This window comes from Heteronotia binoei, chromosome 17, assembly GCF_032191835.1.
Source record: "Heteronotia binoei isolate CCM8104 ecotype False Entrance Well chromosome 17, APGP_CSIRO_Hbin_v1, whole genome shotgun sequence".
In the NCBI taxonomy this organism is placed as follows: Eukaryota; Metazoa; Chordata; class Lepidosauria; order Squamata; family Gekkonidae; genus Heteronotia; species Heteronotia binoei.
In genome coordinates this window covers 24,298,169-24,308,111 of record NC_083239.1, presented here as the reverse complement: position 1 = coordinate 24,308,111, position 9,943 = coordinate 24,298,169, and the positions used below count along the sequence as shown (strand labels likewise).

Below are 9,943 nucleotides of genomic sequence, written 5' to 3'. Positions count from 1 at the left end.
TGCTTTGCATGCAGAAGGTTCCAGGTTCAATCCCCATCATCTCCAATTAAAAGAACCAGGCATATAAGTGATGCTAAAAGACCTCCACCTGAGACATTGGAGAGTCAGAGCCAGTAGACGGTACTGACCTTGCCAGACCAGTGTACTGATTCAGTATAAGGCAGCTTCATCTGCGACTACACATGGATGTGTGTTCTCAGGCCAGGCCAGCTGCAGATTCATTGCAGGGTGGCTGTACTCAACCCACATTCCCTTTATTCAGCCAAGACTTGGCGAGCATGCAAAATGGGAAACCGTATGCACAGGTGACCTTTTCTAATGCTGACGGTCATGTGGGCTATAGGCCTGGTTGAAAGAACAGCCAAGAGAGTGAATGCCTGGTCTCTTCAATGCACCCCTGAAATCAGCAGCATTAGAATGAATCCTGTTGAGTTCATTGAAATCAGCAGCATTAAAATGAATTTTGCTGGGTTTATTGAAAAATAGTTACGGCAGGGCAATGCTGATTCCAAGAAGCAGACAAATGGAAATCTCTCTTTAACCCATGTGGGGAGGGAATGTAAACCTTTGACTGCCAGCAGCCACATCCTTCACACCTCGATGGCCCGGCATGATCAGCGTTTCCGCCTGAACTGAAATTTGTAAACAGCAGCCCGGTTTACTGTTTCTTTCTTCGTCTTCACTTTTTGAGTTTTGTCCTAAAAGGTGGCAGAAAAAATGAATCTTCTTAAAACGGACACGCCCTTAGGGAAGAATTACGGCATGCTGACAGAGGCAGGAGGAGTCACAAGATCCACATCCATTGCGGGCTCCATTCCCTCCCTCCATTCTCCAAGCCCCAGTGGGAAGCAAGAGGTTATGACCACCCTCTCTGGGGCAGAAATGGGATCATCTGTCCTCTTCCAAAGCAGTCCCACCTCATACTTTTTCATCACTGGCCCACTAATACTTCCGGGTGGGTAGCCGTGTTGGTCTGCAGTAGAAGAGCAGATCTGTGTCCAGGAGCACCTTAAAGACCAACAATATCTCTACTGTGTAAGTCAGATGTGACCAAGGAGTCAGACATGACCAAGGGAACTCTGACTAAGAAAGCTTATAGCCTAGAAATCTTGCTGAGCTTTAAGGTGCTACTAGGCTCAATTCCAGGCCCACTAACAAAACTCCTCAACACAGCCTATGCTGGGGAAAGTCATCCTTCCTGAGCCATCACGCCACTAGGAAAACCCAAGGACAGAAGCCAGTAAGGAGGACAGAGTTAGCCCCTCTCACCAAGAGGTCTTTCCGGGTCTGGAGCTTCTGGGCGATAACAAACATCTTCCGCTCCCTTTCTATGCGCTGCATCAGCAGGTTATACTGGCTCTTCCTCTGTCTGGCCAATTTCTAGAAACAAAAAAGAAAGAGACTTTTAGGAGTGATAGTTACAGAGACAAGCCCTGGGGATGTTGTTCACAGGCTGGCAATATACAGTGAGGCGCTGATCTCTCCCTCAGCTTGGGACCTGTGAAAGGCATGACTTCTTAGAATGCCGCTCTGAAGGCTTTACTGCCCCCCTGATATTGTCTCCTGGAGCTAAGATCCAGATATTAACCACCTCTGAATGTAGATGTTCCCTTCAATCACCATGGCTAGCAGCCACTACTAAACCTTCCTTCCATGAATCCATCTGATTCCCTCTTTCAAGCCATTCTTCTGCAGGCAGGCTCTAGAGGAAAGTCACAGACTCCCTGGAGATGGGGAGTTCCCCCAGGTACCCGAACGACTGAAAACAGCCCCTACAGAATGAGTCATGCTGACAGGCCCAGCAGAGTGCCTACACGAAGATGGAAAATACAGGGAGGCCGACTGGGAATGTATGAAGGGGGGTTCATTGTAGAAGCTGAGCAGGTGCAGAGGACGTTCAGGCCTCTCCCCTTGGCCAGATGCCAGCCCCAGGGAACAGGTTGCCTATTCCCACAGCACCCAGGCCCCAGGCCGCCAAACCCCAGCAAGCTTCACTGAGCAAGTCAGATCACAGCAGGTGTGAGCTAATTGGCAGTATCGAACAGGATGGATCCAAACTTGCACCGTCTGGAGAAGATGACTCAAGTCTCCTGGAAGAGAAGAAATTCTACCAGTCTGAACTAGCCCAGCTGCTTCAACAAGAAGCCAGCAGGGGGGAGGGGAAGGGAGGGGGGGCTTAATCAGAAGATCTACAGCAGTCTCTGTGTTTCTGGCCATTTCTTAGTTTAAAATTGCTCAACCCATACTGCCTGGATTAGTTTAAGGTGATTCCTGCTCTTTGACCCAAATTGCTTGCCCTCCATGAGAAAGCAAAATGCCACAGCCTGATCTTGTTCAATTTTGGAAGCTATAAGAGGGGTTTGTACTTGGATAAGAGACCACCAAGGAAGGCTCTGCAGAGGAAGGCAATGGTAAACCACCTCTGCTTCTCACTGGCCTTGAAAGCCCCTTGCTGGGGGCTGCCATAAATTGGTTGCAACTTGACGGCACATGTGTATGTCTGACTTAGAGACACCGCAAAGTCAACTCCTCAGCCTGCCCACATTGCTTTGACATTCAGCCTCACCCATTAGAACGTTTGCATATAATGTGAAGAGGTGAAAATATCAGGCAATGGAAGGGCCTAATTCTGAATAAGGGCTGTGGCTTCTTTGTCCCATCTCCCAACTTATAATAGCTTCAGGCCTTGTTATCAGCCCAAATATTATATTATAATCCATCATTATAGTACAGCAGATACCTGGAATGAGGATTCCTTGAGAGGATTTCTCTGATCACTAACCTGTGTGTGTTAACTTGCTAACCTTATCTCAGAGGAAAGAAAGTGCTCCGCTAAAGCATCACATTGCAAGACAGAATTTGTAGCAGCCTAAATAGTCCAGCCTAGCTAGAGCTTGCCTGAGCTTGGGAGCTAAGCAGAGTGGGCCATGGTCAGTAGCTGGATGGCAGACCACCAAGGAAGTCTAAGGCTGCTATGCAGAGGAAACTAGCAAGGCACCTCTGCTTGTCTCCTGCCTCGAAAAGATTTGGTGGCACTTCATCATTTGCAAGGAGTTTTGCATAGTGACAGCTATCACAGAATCCGTCTAGCAAACAGACAGTTATAAAGCATGATTTGAAAAAGAGCAGTAATACGTGCCTGTAATTCATCAGGATGAGTGGTTCCCAGGATGCTTTTCTTCTGCAGAGTTTCAAGGGTTGGTCGGTTGTACACTCTTCCCAGCAGCTCTGGGACTGTGTTCAAGTGGGTGGCAGGGTCAAAACTTTGCACTGGGGGGGGAAAAAAACCTTTGTTTTCACAGTGGCATAAGAATGTAGTTCACTGCAAACACAAAACTAATGTTTAGTAACAGAGATTAACATGCTGGGGCACTTTCATCATCTCTTACCAACACGTGGCCCCTATCTCTATCGTTTTTCAGTGCAGAGTCAGAAAAAGACTTTTTTGAAAGACAGAAAAAGTCAGACACTCTTCTCTTTGACCAATGAAAACTTTACCTTCTTTCTTCGAGTCAAAAAAGAACGTGTGCTTGTTGGGTTGCTTTCCCTCAGCCTCCAGAAGATGGAGCTCTGCTTTCAGCCTTTCTATTTTCTATGAGACGGAAAGGAGTCAAACCTTCAGCTTTTGCCGTGAACCAGCAACACAACAACAGAACTGCATGACCTGGAAGTGACCCAGAGATGTTCTAGGAGAGCCTCCTAGCCCGAGGCTTGGCCACCCACAGTCCTCAGCACATTTCTACAATCCATAATAATAATAATAATAATAATAAATTTTATTTATATCCCGCCCTCCCCGCCTAGGCAGGCTCAGGGCGGCTAACAACATTTCAATAAGTTATACAATATAGGGTTTAAAACAATTAGGTTATACAGTAATATAAAATAACAATCTAAAACAATATAAGATTATACAATAATTTAAAACAGCGATCTAGGTTGTGAAGTGCCGCAAGTGCAGAACAAGAGCACTGCAAATAATTACCTGTTGGGTAAAACTTAAGAAGGCTCTGTAATGAGCAAGTGCAGTCACACAGACAACAAACCCACATGGCCACAACCCCTCCAACCTGGAGGAAGATTTCTGCTATCCTCCCACCCCAGTCTATAAGTCTCAGAGCAAATGAACTGGATACACCTCAACATCTTATCTGTCCCTGACTGTGGCACATCCCAGTGATCCAGAGGAAATAGAGGGGAAATGAACGCTTCCTTCTCAGCATTGTCTTGTTCAAAATTTTGTCTGAACAATGAGCCAAGAATACATTTTGATCTCCTTTCCAATATTGTCATGTAGTGCTTTATTTGATAACTCCCTGCTTTTAAATCTAAATAATTCTAAAAGCAATCAGCCTAATATACCAGTCTAGTCCAATCTTGTCTAATACAGGGTCAGCCCTGGTTAGTAGTTGGATAGGAGACTGCTGAGAAATACACTGGCTGCAACACAGAGGTGTCCTCATTTATTGCCTGGAAAACTTCACAGTGTTGGGCTGCGATTAGTTGTTCATGATTTGATGGCACACAATTATGAATTATAAAAGGTCTTCCTTTGGACACAAAAGATTGAGCTGGGTATCCAGATTCTAAGAGACAAAGCCTGGGTGCCTTTTGGAAGCTACAGTTCTCTCCACATCTTGGAGAAGGAAACAGAAACCCATGTGGCACAATTCACTAAGCAATTCCGCTGTGCAGCTTCCATTTGTTTAAGGAAATCTGATCTCCCCAAAGAAGCCATCCTGTAGAAGCATCTTGGATAGATAAGTGCCATGCCCACTGTCTGCCTGAGCCACCCTGCTAACGAAAGCAGAGAATCTGGGACCTTCTACATACCAAAGCATGTAGAACTAACAGAGGAAGACATCAGCAAAAGAAAAACAGGCATGATCTTCACCCAAAGAGTAATTAAACATGGAATTAACTGCAGCAGGAAGCGGTGGTAGCTATAAGCACAGACAGCTTCAAAAGGGGACTGGATTAACATATGGAGCAGAGGTCCATCAGTGGCTACTAGCCACAATGTACAGATGGAACACTGTCTGGAACAGTGATGCTCTATATTTCTTGGTACTTGGGGGGCAATGGCAGGTAAGCTTCTGAAGTTCTGGCCCTCCTGATGGCACCTGGGTTTTGGCCACTGTGTGACACAGAGTGTGGGATCAGGCCAGTGGATAGGACATTGGCCAGATCCAACATGGCTTCTCTTATGTTTTAAAATATACAGCAATAAAGTTGCCCACAGTCCATTTATGAGAAGCTACCAAAAATGCTTACAGAGGTTGCTTTACAGTCATGCACTCTCAAAACATGCTGCATAACATGGAGATACTTCTCTTTTTCATTTGCAAAGAGCCTCTGAAGCACTCCCCTTTAGCAGCCAAGCCGGCAAGCCAGAAAAATTATAAACCTGTAGCCCATTTTGTTACAAAAGAGTCAAAAAAAGCCCTCATTCTTTATACCAAGAAGCACCATGCTGCTTAAAAAGGCCATCTAATAACGAGCCATGGGACAGCATGTCACGAGCTATTCAGCAGACCAGACAATGACTATGAAACAGCAATGAGCCAAAAGAATGTGCTCTGACCTTAGCTTCAGCTACTCGCTTCATTTCAATATATTTCAAATCCTGTGTCTTCATCAACTTCTGCTGTTCCAGTGTCTGTTCTTCTTCCTGCTGCTTAATCACATGAACTCCATCCTGTCAAGAAGGGAAAACATGCTCTGAGAGTAGTGAGAGAAACTGTGCCAGGGCTTACTTGTAAATGTATTTTTATTTGGTTTAAAAAGTTTTCCCTACCTTTCCTAAAGCTAGGGGCAGTTTGCAAAATGGCTAGTAAAAGCATAATGAACAAAGGTCCTGGACCTGAATGGCCCCAGCTAGCCCAATCCTGCTGTAATCCACCTTGAGACTCAGCAAAAAAAGAGAAACTATAAATAAGTCTCCAGTTCATGGCTGAATATTGTTAAGCAAAGTGAGCTGGGAGGTGATGCTGAAGGCCTCTGAACACGTGGTAACAGCAGGAAAGTCTCCACTAACTTTGTTGCATCTGCTGAACCTCATCCAGTGAAATCACTCCATAATCTGGAATCTTGTAACAGTTAGAACAATACTTCCCATCCTGTGGGTTCTTTTGTATTTTGGAAACCCAACCTGTGCTTTCTTTTGTATTTTGTAAACCCAGATTTTACCCTGTTAACAGTATCTTCCATGTCATATGTCAGCAGGTATTTTTTTCTCTTCACTTTGTTTACATGCTAATCAAGTAAAATGCATCCTGACGGTTACTAGAGTTTTAGAATCTTAGGGGGGGATTACAGGGAGTAATGGAGAAGGAGAAGGTAGTCAAAAGCAAAGGTTGTACACTTTGGAATGCCACTTGCTTGGGGTTCACAGTGGGAGCAGCTGCAACTTTTAGTGCAATGTTTGTTGGTTTCTCCAAAACATTTGTTTAGCCACTGTGGAAAACAAGATGCTGAACTAGATGGGTGCCAAGGTCACCAAATACCCAAGGATGACTTCAGCAGTAGCTTGTCCACAAGCATCCATCTCCAATACATGCAGATAGAATACTCACCAAAACTCCAGCCTGTTCAATATGCCTACCTAATTATGCATTTATGTGTGAAACAGACAGCAAGAAACAAAGCCCCATCAACACAATGCTGTGCCCCCCACCCTGGCCAGCAGATTGTTACCTCAAGCTGTACACGGGTCATTTTGAAATAAAACTCATCTGGGTTCCTCTCCTGTGCCTTTCGGCGAAGTGCCTGAAGGACATTCTGCTTCTTGTGGTAGTCACTGCAGGGCAAAACCACAGCATTAATACAGCCTTCCTCTCCAAAGAGGGGGAGTGAAACTGAACACATGAAGAACATATGAAACTGCCTTATCCTTAATCAGATCCTTGGTCTATCAAATTCAGTACTGTCTACTGCAGTCTAGCAGCAGCTCTCCACATCTTAAGCAGACGTCTTTCATATCACCTACTGCCTGGTTCTTTAACTGGAGATGCCTGGTACTGAACCTGGGACCTTCTGCATGCTGAGCAGATGCTCTACAACTGAGCTACAGCCCCTCCCCAAGGCATAGTTTTGCTTTCACTTAATGATAATACTTGTACAGCATATGACAAATCAAGTCATTTTACAGATAGTGTCATGCTCCTCCAAAGCAGCAACTAACATTTAAACAATTCCAGACAAGCACAACAAAATATTTAAAGCACTGTGAGAATCCATCTCCTTGCACTCCTCAGCATTCCTACGAATTAGAAGTGGGCAGGAAAGGCTAGCCCAGTCCAAGGGTACCAGCTTCCCTCTTAGGATCTACAACAGATTAACGAATATCTACACTGTCACCTTTCCAGATACTTCAAATCTGGCCACAGAAGGAGCCAAAACATGGTGCTGGATGGGGATTGTCTGACACAATACATACAGGATGACAATTCTCAATAAGTTTGACTTTATTGGGTTTCCAACAAAGCACAGCTACATGGAAGTAATGGATCCAAGCTGCAAAACATGCACACTGATGGACCATGACAAACAGCAGCAACTTACTCAGCACGGAGCTTGTAATCTTTCTTCTTCTCAAGGATCCCCAGGTGCTTTCGGGATGCAAGCTGCGGGCAAGGGGGAGGGAGATAAGAGACAGGAGAAAGACACATAAATTAGAAGTCAATAACAGGAGACAGTTTATCCAGGACACCAAAATGACCAAGATCTTTTCTGAAACTAGTAAAGTTTAGGTGCATACAAATCCAACTTGTCAAATCTCTGATCATGAATATACCAGAGCAGATAGTTTCATGCAAACAGCAGTGCTGATCTTCAGTAGCAGAGCAAGACTGGCACTCAATAGCACCTTAAAGTCCAACAAGACATCCAGGGTAATAAATTTTTGAAATTCAAAGCTTCCTGCATCAAGAACTTGGCGAAGAGAGCTTTGACTCTTGAAAGTTTATACTTTGGAAATCTTGTTGGTCTTTAAGGAGGTACTAGACTTCAGTGCTGCTCTTATACAATAGCTGAGTGTACAAAATAAAATTTCAAAAGCATCCATTGCTCTCCTATTGGGAAACACTGTAGAGCTTTTTGCAGAGAATGCCAATTGAAACCTCTGTCCAAATACAGATATAATTAAGAGATCTTCACTATTTATTTGCCAACAGAGAGAAGGCTTAAGGATGCCTACAGACACCTTCCTCTACCAGTCTGGGATCTCATCAACTTTATGATGCACTGATTGACACAAAACTAGTTCAGGTATAGGGCAGATACCCTATGTCAGAATGAAGCACACCACTTTGAACCAGGATATGTTTGTGTGTATCGCACTTTGTAATGACTTCCTTCAAGCAAACCAACCCACCCGCTCCCAGTAGTAGTTTTCTATTTGGACAGATAATTTTACATACGAGACAGCGGGGCACGTCCACCCCTCCCTTGCAGCCCCATACATTTTCCTGTTCGGATGACCCAGCCTTTACACTGTCTATCAGGAGGGCAGCTTAGCCCCCCGGGAGATCTTCCTGAGCCTGAGGGGAGCCACTCTACATTTGTTTCCAGGGATAAATGAACAGGTTGCCGTTTTTTCGCCGCAGAGCAACAAGCAACTTTCCAGAATACCTAAAAGCGCTCCAGGAAGGCTCTACGCACCCGAGGCTCCACCGCTGAAGCGGAAATGGAGAAAGGCCCTCCCCTTCCCGAGGCCAGGAGGGAACTCCGAGAATGGACCCCTCTCCCACAGCCCCACCTCCGGCTTCACCCAAACAGGCCTATTTGAACACGCGTTATTCCACACCGCGCTGTTCACACGTTCGGGACCGCCGTGCTTTATGCAAGCGGGAAGGGCCTCGCGGCGACGTCTCACCTGGCTTCGCTCTCGGTGCTGGCGCTGGCCCGTTTTAGCCGCTTTCTTAAAAGCCGTCGCCATGCCTGTAGCCTCCCCAGCCAACCGCTTCCGAGGCACCGCCAAAACTGCTTCCGGCAGCCAACCACGCCCCCCCTGAGAAGTGGGCGGGGAGTAAAACGCGGGAGCCTGCCAATCAATCGATCCGTGGTGGAGAAAGAGACTAGACTCTTAAGGAAGGAGGCGCACGGCAGCGTCTGGGGGCAGCACTCCTCCGTCCTAGAGGCATAGGTGGCAATTACTAGTCTATTCTTTTTGGGGAGACATGGTAGTTTAGGATTAAGGGGGGGGGGGGGCGGGGGTCAACTGTTGCTAGTCACCCAGTTGCTTAAACAGCCCATTCATTTGCCAGAAAAGCGGAATAATTCTAATGCAAATGAACTCTCAGGCAGAAAATAAAAGTGGACCAATTTCGCACCAGACCGTTAATCCTGGTCTAGCACTGTCCCCAAGCTGACATTCTACACTAAAGTCACAGAGTTGGTTTCTATAATTCTAGAGCAGAATGTCAGTTTGGGGACAGGGCTAAACTAGGATTAAAGGTCTAGTGTGAAACCGGTCGTGGTCTGAGAGCAACGGGTCCTTTTTATACGTTTTCTTTTTAAGATAGCAGGCAAGGAGCAAGCATGGAAAAAGCAAAGCTGGCATGGTTTTCAGCTTCTCTGCCTGCAGGGCTCTAGTCCATCATTTTTGGAAGCAAAGTCAGTTCTCATAACATCCCAAGCCAGTTTAGAGTCGCAGCCCAGCAGGATGGGTGTAACCAATTCCAGCAAAGCAAGGTAGGCATCCCGACCTTAAGGCACAACACAGATATCTATTCTTTAAAAATCTGGGCAGAGTTCACCAAGCTGAATAAGTGTGTCACAGTTCAAAACGGAAATTACCCAAGGCCTAGACAGGCTTATAAAACGTGGTTTTCAAAGCAGGTGCCTTAGGGGAGACAGACATGGGGCTGCCAGCCCAGGCTGATGGCTCCCTTGTGTCAGACAGGTTCCTCTTGAGTGTCTGGAGGGAGCACTGCAACATGGC

The 9,943-nt window shown here is 45.9% G+C and overlaps 1 protein-coding gene across 1 annotated transcript; it reads right to left on the bottom strand.

Moving 5' to 3' along the window:
- Positions 1-451: 451 nt before the first annotated feature.
- UTP11 (UTP11 small subunit processome component) lies at positions 452-8,978 on the bottom strand. Its single transcript, XM_060258679.1, has 8 exons — positions 8,876-8,978; positions 7,564-7,625; positions 6,697-6,799; positions 5,585-5,698; positions 3,499-3,592; positions 3,140-3,270; positions 1,270-1,380; positions 452-698 (listed from the first exon to the last, which is right to left on the bottom strand). The coding sequence occupies exons 1-8, from the start codon at positions 8,936-8,938 to the stop codon at positions 615-617; spliced, it is 762 nt and encodes a 253-aa protein (XP_060114662.1). The 5' UTR covers positions 8,939-8,978; the 3' UTR covers positions 452-614.
- Positions 8,979-9,943: the final 965 nt, after the last annotated feature.